The 18,913-nt window shown below is 35.2% G+C and overlaps 1 protein-coding gene across 2 annotated transcripts in view; it reads right to left on the reverse strand.

The window, feature by feature from the left end:
* The window catches only part of LOC139982210 (uncharacterized), a 34,912-nt gene that overhangs the window by 5,038 nt on the left and 10,961 nt on the right, over positions 1-18,913 (reverse strand). For both annotated transcript variants that reach the window (XM_071994826.1, XM_071994828.1), the window contains 6 exons: positions 15,750-15,958; positions 14,885-14,961; positions 14,286-14,341; positions 13,546-13,665; positions 12,027-12,235; positions 4,873-4,949 (listed from right to left, as the gene is read on the reverse strand). In XM_071994826.1, coding sequence (XP_071850927.1) covers positions 4,873-4,949; positions 12,027-12,235; positions 13,546-13,665; positions 14,286-14,341; positions 14,885-14,961; positions 15,750-15,958 — 748 coding nt within the window. The remainder of the gene's footprint in view (positions 1-4,872; positions 4,950-12,026; positions 12,236-13,545; positions 13,666-14,285; positions 14,342-14,884; positions 14,962-15,749; positions 15,959-18,913) is intronic.

The following is an 18,913-nucleotide window of genomic DNA, read 5'->3' on the forward strand; positions in this document are numbered from 1 at the left end:
CTAGTGATTACCATTCAGTCAAATTTCAAACCTTGAACGTCACGTCGTTGTACATATACCTTGAACATCGGCCGTAATGAACACGGAGCATATCTATCTCACACTCCGATACAGCAGGTATATAAAGATAAAGTACTTTTATTTCAGATTTTTTTTCAGGAAAGATCTTAATCGTTAGGAAAAGAATAAAAATTTACTTATTTCACAAATACCCGACAATGTAATTAGTCTGCGTGTTAAAGTGTTAACGATGTTGCAATACATGTGTCATTTTATGTACTTTTTGAAACCATCCAATAGTGTTTGTCAGTACTTTCAGCGTTTTCATAGCCGTGTATTCATAGCACAATACCAGGCCAAAGGGAGGATACCAACACTTTTCAAAATATGTTTTTCGCGGGTACAGACTTAATCTTCTGCCCTTCATTGTATGTTTAACTAAAGGATGCAATACAAGGCAGTGCTAGATCATACAGTTGGATCATTAGTCGCAACTCTGTAATGGTGTGAGTTGATTTCCATACGTTTCTTCATCCGTCGTGTTTCGACTTTTCTCAACTTTTTGTCAAAATCTACCAGTCTAACATAGAAGTCAACTTTAAATAGATGGGTCTATAAGGAACTTTTGTCAACAATTTTCACAATTCCAATGATAAACATCAATTAAAAACGTATTTACGGTCATAATTAACAAAGTAGACTTTCCGACAAACATCGTCAAATTTTCGATAAATTAGTCGACTAGTTGTGAGAGAAGTCAACATTTCATTGGTGCTACTTTATGATAAATAGTTGAAAATTACAGAAATTTATCCAAAATTTTGATATTGAAATTATGAATTTTCGGTATAAAATAGTCACATTTCCAGTGTCCTACTTGAGCCACCGTAGTTCCGAAAAAAACAAGAGCCCAAGGGCACTGTGGTTCCTTGCTTGGGGTGTATGACAATACACATCATATTATCAAGCAAGATTGGGCTGAAATAGTCCAAGTAATTGTCCTACATGTTCCCATAAAGTAACCAACACTATAGCCAACACTTTTGTGATCACAAAATGTGATCGGATTTTTTATCAAAAGGCACTTTTGAGATCTATATATGGCGTCGAAAATGTAAGAAATATAAGAGACCTACAAGCGTGTCAACAGATATGATAACAATGGTGACCTCAGATGACATGACCTTTAAGTTTCAAAATGTTCCACCACCCCATTCACAACTTGTCCCAAAATATCAACCATGTCACACCTTGGCATTGAGATTTAATTGCATTAAATGTCAAAAAATTAACTTTTGAACTTGTATGTAACTTCACACACAAAGGTCACCCGGAGGTCAACCGATTGACATTTTTGATCGGTGAGACCTAAATAGAGCATGACTGTAAAAATTCAAACATTTTTTCTTTGCCCATTTTCTCCCCCCATAATACTAGTTTTTTAACATTAATTGACCTTTGGTGACCTTGGATCACATAACCGTTAAGTTTGAAAATATTCCCCTATACCATTTGCAACTTGTCCAAAAAAATCAACCTTGTCACACCTTGGCACTGGGAGTTATTGCATTAAATGTCTGAAAATTAACTTTGACCTCAAATAACTTCGCACACGAAGGTCAAATGGGGGTCAACCTATTGACATTTATGATCAGAAGGTACCTTTAACATCTGAAAATAGCATCGAAACTGTAAAAATCCCCAAAACACGAAAAGGTCACCAGAGGTCAAATTGAGGTCAAGGGTCACCCAGATGCGGGTCGACAATTGGATTACATTGAAGCAACTCCCAACCCTAACGGACAATTTGTTCTCAAGTTGTCACAAAAATACTAGGTTTTTATCATTAATTGACCTTTGGTGACCTTGTATCACATGACCGTTAGGTTTGAAAATATTTCCCTATACCATTTGCAACTACTCCAAAAATATCAACCTTGTCACACCTTGGAACTGGGAGTTATTGCATTAAATGTCCTTAAAATTAACTTTGACCTCATATAACTTCGCACACGAAGGTCACACAGGGGTCAACCTATTGACATTTATAATCAGAAGGTACCTTTAACATCTGAAAATAGCATCGAAACTGTAAAAAATCCACAAAACACGAAAAGGTCACCAGAGGTCAAATTGAGGTCAAGGGTCACCCAGATGCGGGTTGACAATTGGATTTCATTGAAGCAACTCCCAACTCTAACGGACAATTTGTTCTCAAGTTATCGCAAAAATACTAGTTTTTTATCATTAATTGACCTTTGGTGACCTTGTATCACATAACCGTTAAGTTTGAAAATATTCCCCTATACCATTTGCAACTACTCCAAAAATATCAACCTTGTCACACCTTGGAACTGGGAGTTATTGCATTAAATGTCTGAAAATTAACTTTGACCTCATATAACTTCGCACACGAAGGTCACACAGGGGTCAACCTATTGACATTTATAATCAGAAGGTACCTTTAACATCTGAAAATAGCATCGAAACTGTAAAAAATCCACAAAACACGAAAAGGTCACCAGAGGTCAAATTGAGGTCAAGGGTCACCCAGATGCGGGTTGACAATTGGATTTCATTGAAGCAACTCCCAACTCTAACGGACAATTTGTTCTCAAGTTATCGCAAAAATACTAGTTTTTTATCATTAATTGACCTTTGGTGACCTTGTATCACATAACCGTTAAGTTTGAAAATATTCCCCTATACCATTTGCAACTACTCCAAAAATATCAACCTTGTCACACCTTGGAACTGGGAGTTATTGCATTAAATGTCTGAAAATTAACTTTGACCTCATATAACTTCGCACACGAAGGTCACACAGGGGTCAACCTATTGACATTTATGATCAGAAGTTACCTTTAACATCTGAAAAAAGCATCAAAACTGTAAAAATCCACAAAACACTAAAAAGGTCACCAGAGGTCAAATTGAGGTCAAGGGTCACCCAGATGCGGGTCGACAATTGGATTACATTGAAGCAACTCCCAACCCTAACGGACAATTTGTTCTCAAGTTATCGCAAAAAATACTAGTTTTTTATCATTAATTGACCTTTGGTGACCTCGGATCACATGACCGTTAAGTTTGAAAATATTCCCCTATACCATTTGCAACTTGTCTCAAAATATCAACTGTGTAACACCTTGGCACTGGGAGTTATTACACTAAATGTCTGAAAATTAACTTTGACCTCATATAACTTAACATACAAAGGTCACCTTGGGTCAACTTATTGACATTTTTGATTGATGAGACCTAAATTAGAGCATCAAACTGTAAAAATTCCAAAAAAAATTTCTTTGCCCATTTTCTGCCCCCAAAATACTAGTTTTTTGACATTAATTGACCTTTGGTGACCTCGGATCACATGACCGTTAAGTTTGAAAATATTCCCCTATACCATTTGCAACTTGTCCAAAAATATCAACCATGTCACACCATGGAACTGGGAGTTGTTGCATTAAATGTGTGAAAATTAACTTTGACCTCGTATAACTTCGCACACGAAGGTCACACGGGTGTCAACCAATTGACATTTTTGATTGGAAGGTACCTTTGATATCCAAATCTAGCATCAAAACCAAACATTTTCTTTTTTGCTCGTTTCCTCCCAAAATAAGCACATTTTTTCTAATGTGACCTTTGACCTTTTGACCTTGGTTTCAGATGTAGTTTAATATCCTGATTCCAAAAAACAAAACGAAAAGTCTGTACAACCATCCTAACTCCGACCGAAAAACTTTGACCCCATATAACTTCGCACATAAAGGTCACACGGGGTCAACCTATTGACATTTATGATCAGAAGGTACCTTTGACATCTGAAAATAGCATCGAAACTGTAAAAATCCCCAAAACATGAAAAGGTCACCAGAGGTCAAATTGAGGTCAAGGGTCACCCAGATGCGGGTCGACAATTGGATTACATTGAGGCAACTCCCAACCCTAACAGACATTTTGTTCTCAAGTTATTGCAAAAATACTAGTTTTTTATCATTAATTGACCTTTGGTGACCTCGGATCACATGACCGTTAAGTTTGAAAATGCTCCCCTAACCAGTTCACAACTTGTCCCAAAATATCAATCTTGTCGCACATTGGCACTGGGAGTTATTGCAGTTTTAATATTTTCGGTTTTTGGACCATAACTGACCTTTGGTGACCTTTGTGGGCACCAAAAACAATAGGGCACACCTTTTCCATATGGCGGATCTATAGTCCAAGTTTGGCCTCAATCCAACATTCCCTTATTGAGATAGAGCGTACCCAAGCAAGTGTCACAGACACACACACACACACACACACACACATACATACATACATACATACATACACACACACACACGCCAACCTGACTGCATAGGTTCCTTTTGCTAAAGCAAGGAACCAAAAATCAAGACCTGTAAACCAAATCGCTTTCTGTCTCCTTATGTTTAAATCGCTTCCTACGATATTGTTTTCATTGCTATTTCTAATCAGAAAGCCTTTCTTCAATATATTCTAGTTATGTTATCTGTATGATGGGTTCGATACACAGTTATATGTACTTTTATTTTAAATAATATAGGATAGTGATGGCCCATATCAGTCTTTAATGCAGCAGATTGACTTTATCAAGAAAACCAATTTACTCAACTTGTTGCAATGTAAAATTTTACCCTGTATTATACAACATCAACACAAACATGGTATCTCCCAAATTTTCTGACTTATGAATATCTGTCAATGTTTACTGCAACAGGCAATGACGCCCGGTGATATAGCGCCCTCACTTTGACTGAAACCAAAACCCCATCAAATGTCGTCTACGAGAATGGTTCGAACTGCTAACAACATGAAACAGTCATAAACCGATTAGAACTTTACCATTCACTGCCCGAGATTTCAGTGTAGATAGAGATGGTCCGACGGGTATCGATGAGGGCAGCACACAGTCCCTTAGGCTATAATCAGAGAAAGAAATAGAATCAGTCATTTGTCATTACATCTTTCTTTAATTGTAACTATCTTGGATAAAGTATAAAGGTTAACTCAGAGAACGCAATATACATCAATAGTTGTTCCTTAAGGCCTCTGTTACAACCTCACATATCATTAAAAACAAATTAGGAAGGCTCTGGGACACTCCGGCTACGGACAATTCTGAAAACAACTATAAAACGGTTATTTGAAAATGATGGAAGTTTTGTTTACGAAGAATAACCTTAAATACAAATGTCTCAAGAAGGTTCTATTATGACGTCGAACCTTAATTCAATCGGAAACTTATGATAAATTATTACAGTGGGGCAACAGTGAATAGATAAATTTAAGTACGGCTCTGTTTTATTCTTTTCAACCCACCTAACCACCGCCCTCCTCTCCTTTCCCACCAGCCCAGCCCGTTCCGTTCGTTGTCGGGTGCTCATAAACGGCACCACAGTATTCATGTCCAAACTAATGTAACCTGACATGTTTTCCAACTCTATCTGAAGGAAGAAAGTTTACAAAATGTAAATCATGCAAATATTTCCTTTTACATTATCCATTTGTATATTTTTGTTTATCCGTTATTAAAAATATAAACGATCATTTTCAACATACTTTAAATAGAAGGTATATCTGATTAATCAAGGACCCTTGAAGGGTTGGGGAGGGGAGACCGTAAAAAAAAAGGATCTGATCAGTGTTTTATCTCTCAATTCGTTTGAATATAATTGTAAGTTGCCGACTTAATTTTCTGCATGTTAAGTTAATCTCACTATGCACAAACAGACCCATGAATAAGCTAACCAACAAATAAAAAAAAACATGAATCTTCGTTACGTCATCAATATATTGTTAAGGCATTTAACATAAAAATGGTCGAATATTTTTTCCACAAATTTATAGCTGACATCGCAAATTTACATTGTTGTCCTCTATATATTGTCAGCTTTTATGAAATGTATCATTAAAGTTACATTTTGTTGTTAGTCTTATTCGGAACGACCTAAATAGCATTTATACATATACATTGAAGACGCGGTAGTATATCTCCTGTTAATAGTTTAATACACACGGTATGTTTTATATCGCAAGTTTTATTCGATTAGTTTTAGCGACGGTCATATCAAGTTTCTTGTGATATCATTAGTATAGTGTACAACCTCGAGATTCTTGGCACGTATAGGAATGACGTAAAGACAGAAAAAAAAAGGTTTATTTTAACCTCTCATCACGTGTATGCACGAACGCGATGCGATGAACCTGCGTTTTTTTTGTTGTTGTTTTTTTTTTTGGGGGGGGGGGGTTCACAAGTTATGTTACAATAACAATAGACGTAGAGAGTCCCTAAGATTTAACCAGCGCGAATAATGTAGCAGTCTATTGTAAAACTACTGCTCATATATGTATTGATTACGTCTATGTGCTCCATGCAGGTCCTTCAGTTTCATTGTTAGCTCTATATAAGTGCTATAATGATTTAACTAAGAATATTGAAGCACTGTGAAATACGTATAACAGGGGACCTTTTTAATATACAATACGTTGGGTCCTCTACACGGTCCACCCACTCAGCCCATTTGCCCCCCCCCCCCCCCGTAGGGCCATTTTGGCATGTTAAGCAAATACCGATAACACAAATCTAGCAATTAATTTACAACTAAATTATCCATACGGCTTCCCTTCAGCATATATAGGCTATGCGGCTAGCGTGCTTTCATATCTTTACTTACATGAATAAAACAATGAATAAAGCAGACCTTATAAAGTAACGCAATGTCCCATTAACCTTACAAAGTATTGTTTACCGAATGTTTGTTTCTAATTAACGTTTCTTTATTTAATTGTTTTTTATAATGGGAGGGGGAGGGGATGTTACATTTCCGGCAATCTGGGTGGTAAACTTGACAACAATGTTCTTGATACGTTACGCGCAAACCGGTGGTGGCGCTTCACTTAAATTGTGTCACAATGGCATCTTTTGGGAAATGACCCACTCACTAAAATATCTCTCAAACCAGTCCTGGTATTTACGCACAACAGAGCATCACCAACATTTGGACGATACATATTATTTATGGCTGTTCCTTAAACTGCCCCCCCCCCCTCCCCTCTCTAGGGCATCTACCCAAGCTAAGGCACTGAAAGGAATGTCATGCCATTTTACAGGAGTCTTAACAGAGTTATAGCTGGAATTGGGACGGGGGGGGGGGGGGCGGGAGGAAGAGAATAAAGGAATCGTGGTTGATATATCTTCCAAAATAAAGCTACTGTAATTTCGAATACTCAAGAATTACCGTATGGCAGTAATGTTTTACCTCTCAACTCGTTAGCACTTAATTGTAAGTTAAATATTTAATGTTCCGCGAGATTATTTAATGTTACAACATACTTACAAACACACGAAGAAGCAATCCATAAAACTGCAGATGAACTTCATTACGTCATCATCTTTCTACATCATCACATTACACGTGTTTGTCAGTGAGTCGATTCCCCAATTGACACTGCTCGCATTACTACTATACTATCAACTGTATGATGCATATATATGCCATGGTAAATTTATTCAGATCTTGGTGGACTATGAACATATCTTTAAAATATTAAATTAGGATTAATCGAATAACGTTGCGTTCGTTTGTGTCGTCAAGATATTAGGATAAAATGGTCGATACTACTTTTTTTCAAGTTGATACCTCACATCGACAAGTTGTCTTTATTTTCATTCATATTGTCAGCTTGCATGCATGTTTAGCTCTAATCTCAGAAATCAATCAGTATGTTCTGCTCTGTTATGTAGCCGTGTAATTTAATCTTCTATTTATTTTTATCGTCTAGACTACTGTCATATCTTATCTAAAGATACGAGCAATATCATTGGAAAATGAAATATTCCAGAAGTGCCTTCAAAGTCAGTACATAATTAGAAGGTGTAGGCAACGCAGATACACCTCTTCTATTATTAGCAATGTGCAGTGTGCGTACATTTTAGGAGTGTTGGTTTTTCCGGCAATTTCATGTTTTTGTTTAACAAACTGAATGCACAGACAACACATTGATGGACATAAAATAAATATGATGTTCTCTGTGTAAGCATGTAACCGACATAAACACACAACTTAACTCAAACAAATGTAGGACGGCGTAGTATTATCTAGTAAAGGGTTTGTTGCCCTGGGGTCATTCAAGCCAAAGGCATTGGGGTTCTAACCCAGAAATAAGAATGTTTAGACGATTTATAGAGTGTGGTCCCTAAACGCAATGTTTTGCTATAAGAAATACGCTGTGGGCGGGGGGGGGGGGGCACCAGTAGTAATATTCCTATTCTTCCCTAGCAGAGTCCAAAAATCTGCCGACTGAACAATATTCCCCCAATTTATTAAGATCGTTTTTGATATAATAATACTAGGCCTAGGAGAAGCATTGAGACATACTGCTAAACCAAAAGGAAGGCCAGAGACTACCTTGCTTGGAAGAATAAAGTCGCAATTTAAGGACGTTAACATTAACAATTTCGAGGAAGCAATAAACCTTGCGCAAGATCGTGATACGTGGCGGAAGTTAATCACTGAGCATGTCGGATGGACGAGACTCAACTTACTGCTACTACTACTACTACTAATGAAATCGTATAAGATGTTAGAGTATCGTTTTCTTCCAAACATCGTGTGGCTAACATTATAATAAAATAGAGACAGATTTAGTACTTGTCAAAATGACCTTCAGAACAACAGATCATCGACGTATCCAGATATCGAAGCTGCAGTCGTTTAGTCACGTGACGTATTACAGTGCGATTGACAGGTCATGTACAAAGAATACAATGAGCTTGATATACAGTGTACATCATTATATTAATAGAGATTATAATGAAAGGAAAGTTAACATTCACTAGTAGGTCTGAACACAGATGGCATATGTTTTATGTATACAGTGTGTGTGTAGGTACAGCGTGAGCATAGGCGTAGAAGCCCAATTTGATTTGGGGTGGGGGGGGGGTGAAGCGCTGTAATAACTTGCCCGAAAAATATAACCAAAATTGTTAGCGCGCTCCGCGCGCTTTCAAAATCTTCATGTACATATTATATAAGCATGCACCGGTTATTACATCGCATGCCAATTACATACAATTTGCCGTCTTATTTCCCTTCCATATTGGCTATCATTTTTGGGCAAGTCATTACAATATAATGATCATAATAATAAAAAGTTTAACCATTGAAAAAAAAAAAAAAAATTCAGTTGGTGCCTGACAAATTCTCAACATATTGCCCAAATGTTCCCAAATATAATTTTGTTTGGGGGGGGGGGGGGGAGGGCTGCATACTTTTGTATATGCTGACCTTGGTGCTTTCATCCGTTGTTATAACTCGTGTAAAAAATTATTTCCGTCTTAAAAAAATCCTTTATTGTCCAAAAGAAGTCCAATAAGGAACTTAACTGATTTTTAGACTTTATGGGCCCAAGTATAGACCTGGTGCACACTGCATACTATATTATAAAAACCATGACTTAAAATCGCTGATTTGGACGTATTGCTTTTTGTTGGACAAATAACCAGTTATGAACAATTCCCCGAATTCCATAATGTTTAAGTTTGTAAAGTTATAAACAATATATATTTGTATCAAAAGCTTTTTCAGATCAATGAACCATCAGTAATTGATTTTATATGATCTAGTGGCATTATGGTGTTTTCCAGTATATAAATCTAATAATGCCAAAGATGCAGACCGTCCAGACCTGAAATCTTACGGACTCTCAGAAAGGACATGGTGCTTGGCAGGAAAGTTATCTAGACTGTTAAAAACAACTTTTGGTTAACAACGGTAGTGAAGGTGGATTGGCCATAATTTATAATCTAAATGTTGATACTACCCCACCCCCCCCCCCCCCCCGTGATAACCACGAAAGCACACAACTTCATTCACCATGTGATGTTCGTTTGGTGATAATCAGTCACAGGTACTTAAAATGAACAGCTTTATCACAGTGTCATTAACTCCTTGGACTGGTTTGTTTGTTTTGGGAATTTCATAGTTCTTAACTAGTATAAAAATTAAACATTTACTAATTTTTAGTGCATATGAAAACAAATTATAAAATAAGTATGTATAATAACTGTCAAATATTTTACAGATTGATCACAATTTGATCTTTTTTTTTTCATTTTCCCTATACACTTGTTTCCCTTTAGTTTCCTTTCTAATTAATTTCATACATACCCTTATATTTTCTCTTTATCCTTTCTTATATAATTATTTGTTTCTCAAAAGGAAGAAAAACAACAATAAACAAATTTAACTTAAAAAAATAGAAAGATCTTCACAATTTAGGGTCAATATCATGCATGGCCTTCCAAAGATTTAAAACCAGACAGTGTCTAGACGTGACGTATTCATTGCAATCTCCAGGTACTTGTTTGTCAGTAAATTCCAGGTGCTTTTATAAAGCACGCGCGCGCGTCTCTTATATTGAACACAACTTCTTTTCATTGGAAGGCGCTCGCGTCTATTCCATTGTGTTGAACAAAAGAAAATGTTAAACTATTGAAAGTGTCAGTACAGTCAGTGTACATCTTTAGTAAGAAAAAAAAATCATGAAATAAGTTCAATAGACTTTACGATAAAATAAAACGTGTTCTGAGTAGAAAAGAGTGGAATTTTTTAACGTACAAATGTATGATATAAATGTGTACAGTATTGTGTATATATGACAGGTTAGATTTAACAAATGGGAATATGGTGACAACAACACACTGTAGAGTATATAGAGATAACATAAGGGCTATTGGCCTTGTAGGTTTGGGAGGGAGGGTGCATTGGGGAGTGGGGTGGGGGAGGGTGGTGGGTTGGGAAAATGGGGGGGTTGTTTGGTAGACAGGAGAATACTGCAATGTTAGTAAGGATCTGCATTAAAATCTTAGAGATTATTCTTTAAACAGATCTATGTACTGTGTTTGTTTCTATTAGTATATTCGGCAATCAATGAGAATAGATGAGAAAACATATATACGTGATTTGAGTGTTATTTCTAAGAGTTGTTTGTCGCATGGCGACGGGGTGGGGGGGGGCAAGGGTTGGAGTGGAGGAGGTGGCGACATGTTGATCAGAAGAGACGGACAATACTAGTATGACAGGTGACCTTGGTGTGTGTGTGTGTTTGGGGGTTTGTGTGTGTGTGTGTGTGGGGGGGGGGGAGGAGGGTGTTGTTAACAAGATCAGTTTCCAAGTGTTATAAACATGGTAAATGAAACGGGCGGGGTAAGTGGTCTAGCATAGTTTGATTTAGGGGTGGGTGTGAGGGGTTGGATTAGAGAAAGCTTAAGGTAGTATAGTTGAGAGGGGTGCCGTATTATTAGATGAGGCCAATTACAATCTGTTTAATTTACATCACTGTCTTTCTTTTACTTTAACATTAATTTGCATTTATTATTCGTTCATTTATAAACTAATTAAACAAAATTTTCTCCCGATAAAGAAAAGAGGAAAGTATTGACCTTAGGCTTTAGTATGACAAACTTTCTTTTTTTTTTCTTTCTAGTTTATCTCCTCATCATTTTTCTGTAAATGTAACTCATCAAAGTTTGTTTTTATTTATTTTAGGTAGATTTTGGCAAAGTGTCTTTTCATACCTCTAAGATGATAATAACTGAAATAATTGATTCCTCATATCTTGGTCGAATAACATCCTATTTTTGGGGGTTATTGTTTCAATGAGATATATTGTTTTGTTTTACATTTAGGCTAGGTACTCCTATCTCTTTATTTCAATACATTTCATTTTTGTGAAGAATTAATTGTTAAAGTTTGAATTATTAATCATATTCCTTACATGATGACTGTTCCGTCATTGTTAGTTTATTTATTGATTCAATTTCTTCTTCATTTGTTTTGTTTTACTTCTACAATTATCTAAACCTATCAATAAATCCCTTCAGTAATTATTAAATATAACTATATTAATAATTCCTTTCTTGTTTACATCATTACTATTAATTAGTTATTTTATTAAGTACTAATATTATTTACATATTTATTAATTATACTTACTTCAGTTCCTTGAATCTTTGAGAGTGTTGTACATAGTTTAATATTCCACTAACTTCATGTTTATTAATTTCTCTCCCTTCCTCTGTGTATATGCTCATCCTCTCTATTGATGTTATGATTGGTAGAGAGAGACCAGAGGAGAGGATAATGTTCCCATCTTCATCAATCTTACAAAAGGACCAGCCTAGAGTCACCCAGTATATAGGAATCTGCAGAAAGGAAATAATAAATAGAATTAATATCATCATGTTTGTTTACAGGATAAATACTTGAAAATAATAACATCATAATTAATTTAGAAAGATTAAACTAATGTATTGTTGTTTTCATTTCATATTAATCAAATAATATTTGTTTATTTTAATCATATTTTGTTATAGTTGTGTTAATTATTAAATAATTAGTGGTTTGAATTTGTAAAAATTGGATGATTTTATCTGTAAAGTTTGTTTTATCTTCGCTTTATCTTTGGTTTGATTTCAAGATGTTAAAGAGTAAACAAGAGGGTTAGGTTTATTACAGAGATCAGTTATTGTTATTTCTGTAGAATAAATTAAAGGTGTGTAAGAGGGGTGAGGGATGGACGGTACAAGGGATGTCAGGGGTGTAGGGAGGGGTGTGTTATGGTAAGGAAGGGTGTGTTAAGGTTTAGTGATATTTGGTAGGGGTATTAGGAGGGTGTCTTAGTGCGGGGGGGGGGGGGCGTGGATATGGTTTACCCTAGTAAAAGTTATGTTGTTATTGTCAAAAGTGATAGATAAAAGGACCGATGGGTGTCGTACTGGGTAGGGGTGGGTGTGGTAGGGGTAATGAGGGGTGCTTCAGGGTTTGGGGAGCAGGCAGACGGCTTAAACATATTTAATGTAATTTGTTTTTGAAGGGTGATGAGAAGGGTGGACATGAGCCCGAATTAATATGTATTATTTAATTTATGTAATTTATGATGGGTAGAACAGGTTAAGATGGGCTTGGTTTTTCAGTAAACTGTTAATTAGTATACATTTTATATTTAGGTATCAGTTTGTTTTTGAGGTATTCTAATACTAAGGTATGTTTATCAATCACTTCATTTATCTCTGTTTTAATTTAAACGTAAACTGAAACAGAAAAAAAATATCCGGCCGAATCCGTAAAATAGGAAACAATTCATTGACCCTTTCTGTCTTGAATTATTATTTTATACTTAACTTTCTGGGAAGATTTTGAAAGATAAAATTAATGGAGGTAAGATGAACAGGAAGTATTGCTGAATAGAAACCTTGAAAAAGAATTTCAAAATGATTATTTACATGTTTCTTATCCTACACACTATATCCAGTACTTGCTTTGTATTTGTTTGTTTATTGTTTGTATTTGCGATCCAATTTGAACCTGTATTTCCTTGTTCTAATTTAAACAGTTTAATATTTAATAACTAAAGCGATCTAATCTCTTATTAATTTCATTCAACGGTTTTATCTAATTTTAACTTGTATTGATTGATGTATTTATTCAATATATCCCTTTATGTTTCACTTACGTCATGATTGGATGCTTCCACCAGGAGCTCTATGACTGACCTCTGTACAGACTTACTGCTGTCTCTGTGGATGATCAAACCATCTGAACACATCACTGTTATAGTCTGGATGTCATCAGGCTATTGAAAGAAAGAAATAGTAATTATTTAATAGAATACTATTAATGTAAAATTGAAGAGTTAAGGAGACAATGAAATTTGGTGTTAATAGCGGAGTTTAATAAATTGATTAATTCAGCAGATATTTAAAACAAAGTTTACAATTAGTTAAATATTTCTGTTTGAATTTGTATGATTTACTTCCTGCACAATGAAGCAAAGTACGATAACAGTTGAGTGATTATCTAAATTAATCAGATTAAAGAAGAAAAAAAAGAAGTATTTTAAAGAACAGCCGGCATGATGACTTTACACGACTTCGACTGAGATACATTTCCTGGAATAATGTAATTAATTAGCTTCAAATAAATGTATCTAGAGTTTACAGCAAGATATTGTTTTTTTTTCCTGTAAGAATCATATTGTCTGACACCAGAATATTCCATACTGGGAGACAATATCTGCCATTAACTCTCAAGGATGCTGGCTTTTTGTGATTATGTTTTGAAAATTGATCAACCCCTCTATACCCCTTCACTGTTATGCATGTTACTAATAATAACAGTATCACAGGAAAATGAGAAAGCAACTAACATTATTAATGATTATAATTTACTTAAAATATATAAGATATTACAAACCTTCGTCCATTTACCAGTTGATAGATCAAGCAATCTGGCTTCACTGGATGATATGACTGTAAAAATTGATGAAATCAATAACATCAATAAAGTATTATAGAAATACATGACATATTTTAAACAATACATAAGATTCAATATTAATTTGTTTCATATACTTATAATGTTAACAGTCAGAGGTAATGTACCTGTACCAGAGGGATCGAATATCAGTTCTCTCTACTAATTAATTAGTAAAAAAGTACTAGAAAATTAACAGTCACTAGTAATCTAACCAATAATTATATTCTCTTTGTTACCTAACAATTCCTGCTTACTTCACAGTCCTTATTTTATAGGGTAACAATAATATATTAAGTAACTCAATACAATAAATCTCTTAGATATTCTTTTAATATGTGACTTGATAGAAAGCTCTTTTAAATCAGCTTAAGGAACACCAACGAAGGAACTTTTAGGAACTCCAACCCCTCCCCCCCCCCATCCACCCTACACCCACACAGGACCACTTTCCTCTCTTGTCACAAATATGTGAAACGTTACATTAAAAACAATCTACTTTATCAATAAATCTTTTAATTCTTATGTAAACATCGTACCTTTAATATTCCTTAATCTTGATTCTTCTGGTATGATGTCTGGATTGATCGATGACGGCAGTTTACAGTTATCAAGCCTTCAAAGGTAAAGAAAATATAAATAAAAGGAAAGTAAATATTTAATATTTATAAAATAAATAAAAATCTGATGTCATCACTGTAATAAATTACATTAAGGTCAATGAATTTGCCTTTTCGTTTATTATGGTAAAACAGCTGTTGACAAGTTATAAGTATCAGCCATTAGTTATTATGGTCAAACAACCCTTCCACCACCCCTCCTTACACCCCCTCCCATTAACATTTGATTATTTGATATTTTTAACTATTTCTATTTATTAATAAATGTTGCACAACTCTTGCAAATATTTTTCAATTTATTACAACTGATACTGTATTTTAAAATACACAATAGAAGTTTTCGTTTCATGTACTTGAAATCTTCCCATCTTTCGTTTCAGTTTTTGAGTAATAATTTATCTTTATAAAGGTTTCTTGTAGTTTTATTTCGTTTATAAGTTTTAAGGTTATTTGTTTTCCTATTATACTGACCCCCCCCCCACCACCAGCAACTCACCTTGTTACATCCTAATGTGTGGAAAAGCCTAACGATGTGCTGTAAACTGCACAATCAGTAATGAAATAAAATGTTAACACATTTCCCAGCTTAAAACGAATTCCAAATATGGCAACATTTCAAACCGTCTCAACACAAGACTTGTACATTCAACTAAAATAAAAATATCACTGCACAGTACCAGTACCTTATCCCCTCCTATAAACCCCATACGCTAACCCTCTGACTACCCCCCCCCTTTTACCCACAAATTATCAGTCAAGGCCTGTCACGATGTTTTTCCCTCACCATAGTTCCTTGAATATTGGTGACTTTATTCCATAGTTTATTAATCCGATCACTTCTTCTTCTGTTAATTCTTGTTCCAGTCTTCCTTCATTGATGGATATCTTCTCTACTGATGATAGGTTCGATAAACTAAGACCGGACTCAAGTCTGATATCTTTACCATCAAATCCACTGAAGGACCATTCTAGGTATAGATGAGATATTGGAATCTGAAGAATAGGAAAGAAAGATCACAGTTACTTATCTTATCGTTCATCCATGATGGATAAATACACATGACGATTATCCAAAGTATGTGTAATAGAAGACAAAAACGCATACAAAATCTACAGAATCAATCATTAATTCTAACAAAGAATTGTATGTGATTTCTTATTTTTTCGATTTTCATAATATTAGGAATTTTATTTTATTTCAATTATATAATAAAAATAAAAAAGAAGAGTGGTGCCTTATTCAAACTTGCTTGCCAAACGTACCAATAGAAAAGCATGATATAATAATGATTTTATTAAAATAAAATTCGTAAGCTGACGAAATTCAGATAAAAGTAAAAAACAATATCTCAAATATTTATATTTGGTCTGTAATATTATATTTAGCACATACATTTAGTATTTCTGTAGTTGTCATAATATATGCTATTGTTTCATTCCTATCAGCCAGTGCATAAATTCCTACAGCATACACTAGCGGAGACTCGACAACGTTCCTGCCGTGAGTGACCCACTACAAAGGAGTTTCCTTCCCGGGAGATACAGCACATCTCGATACGTGTGTTTATCTTATACGCCTATACCTTACTTGCAATCGATTTCGTAATAATAAATATAAAATCATTTCCAATCATTGTATGACGCAAATATTATATAGGGCTATATTAATTTCGTGTCGTACATAGGTAAAACTTTCCATTCGCCAGCCGACCGACAAAACCAGTAGCGTATGCAGATAGCCGACCCGGTTTAAAATAACATAGCCAAGGCCTACACAGTATGAACGAAGCCAGCGTAATATCTTATTTAAATGTAATTGTATAGACTCATTTAAGTTTCCCATTTAATTTTCCCTACCCCTAAATTTGACACCGTTTACCTGTAATATTTTGATCTCTCACTTTTGGCCTACTGTAAGCCTAGGTCTAGCCTAGATCCGTTAGAAACATCCACCCTTACTGTTACCAACTTTACCGCATTTGTCTATTTAGAGTAGAATCACACTTCACAGTTTATAATTTATTTAGGATAACGTTGGAAGCGAATCTTATGACTGAGACTATAATTAAATCAAAATTAAATGGCTGACGGAGGATATACAGGCTATATATTGCTATATATTCTAAGCTCTTACTTTGCCCGGTAAGAGAATCGTATACTAGCCGTAGCTAACGGTTAAAGTATAACGTTACATTACGAAGGCTAACACATTGATCATAAAACACTTGATACCGTGAATGTAACGCGGACACTGTCCGGTAACATGTGCCGTGTTTAAGACGTAGCCTAGGCCTACGCGTGTGAAATGTATTTGATCACAAACTGTTTGCTTCTTTTTATTTTCCTTAAAAAACTAACGTTATTTATATTAGGCCTAGGCCTATACCTAGCCTACATTTTTTTTACAACTAACGTTAGGTTACCACGTCAACCAATTAAGAGGCACTAATACATATGTAACGGTCTCAAATAAAACAGAAATAAAAAATGATTCATTCAATTGATGAGCTAGATAGCCTACATGCTATTATTTTGTCTGGCTAGAAGTTGTCTAACAAATTGAACACACAAAAGAAAGTTTACCAATACTAACAGATTACCGGATGTCTATGTTTGAGTACACATATACCCTAGGCCTACTTGTTCTTTTGTGCGTTCAACAAGCTCATTTTTTAGATCTAATTTCTGGTTTATCATTTAACTGTTTCATGTAATTTCTACTCTGCTGACGTTTCTATATTGTTTTACTTCTTTATGCTCCAATTTCAAGAAGAACAAACGTAAGCTAAGTGTAGGCTAATACAGTCATTTCAGAAAGGCAAGGTTACATAAGAAGTAGGCCTAATACCTTCTAAATTCATGCAACGACAAATCTTACATAAAAGACAAAATCTCTCATGCCTAGGCTAGGCCTATAGTTGTTGACGTTAAATAGGCCTGTAATTACCGTAAGTCAATATAAGCAAACAGCAGCAAACCATACGCGGTGTAAGTCCATTAGCAGTCATATCGTATAATGATAAACATGTATATGTGTACGTGTAACTAGTGACGAACTGAATCTCCACACTGCAGAGTGTACGTACATACTTTTACGTGACCCGCCCTGCGGGAATCTATACGTAAGTCTTCGTGCGCAGATGGTCAACGTACACTGTGCGGCTGTGTTTGAATTTGAGAACAGGTGTTTTGTTGTTTGTGTGTAATGGTGAAAGGAAGCTTCCAGATGTTTTAAATTGTCTAGTCTTTGGCTATTCTTCTGCAAACATTCCTTCTACTGTACCAAATAACATGAAACTTCTGTAAATCATTAAATTAGCCAATATTAGATGGAAAAAACCAAATAAATTCCCTTTTTAATCTAAAATAAAGAAATAAATTGGCGCTTACGTAAATAGGCATATTCAAATACTGGAATATATCGACTGGTCGTGCCAACAGAGGGCGCACTTCCTAAACAAATGTTACAGACGAGGTGGATATATCGGAACGATTACCTTCATGATAGATTTATATTTCCTTACAGTTTGCAGGGTTCCAACTCTTTGCTAAGTAATGATACTTCTGAAACGTTTGGAGATATATGATCGGTCACCTACCGTGTTTGTTTCATAGTATACCATACATTAAGGAATGTGTCATCAAGTTAATGATAATATTTCTTAGGCAAATGATGACGTCACTATGTCATATCAAGGTGTATATTATTTGTGTGTCGTGGGGTGTGTAACTAGTGAAAACTGATATTTTCGGCTGCGTATAAAGGGAGATTGTGTATAGGCGTAGAAGGCGGGGGCTGGAGGGGGGGGGGGCTGCAGCCCCCCAACCAAATTTTTTGGTGAAAATTCGGGCAATATGCTGACAATTTTTCGGGCACCTACTGAAAGAAGAAAAATCTGCAGTGTGTTTTTCAATGGTTATAATGATTATTATCGTTATTATTGTAAC

Source organism: Apostichopus japonicus, chromosome 16 (assembly GCF_037975245.1).
Source record: "Apostichopus japonicus isolate 1M-3 chromosome 16, ASM3797524v1, whole genome shotgun sequence".
NCBI lineage: Eukaryota > Metazoa > Echinodermata > Holothuroidea > Aspidochirotida > Stichopodidae > Apostichopus > Apostichopus japonicus.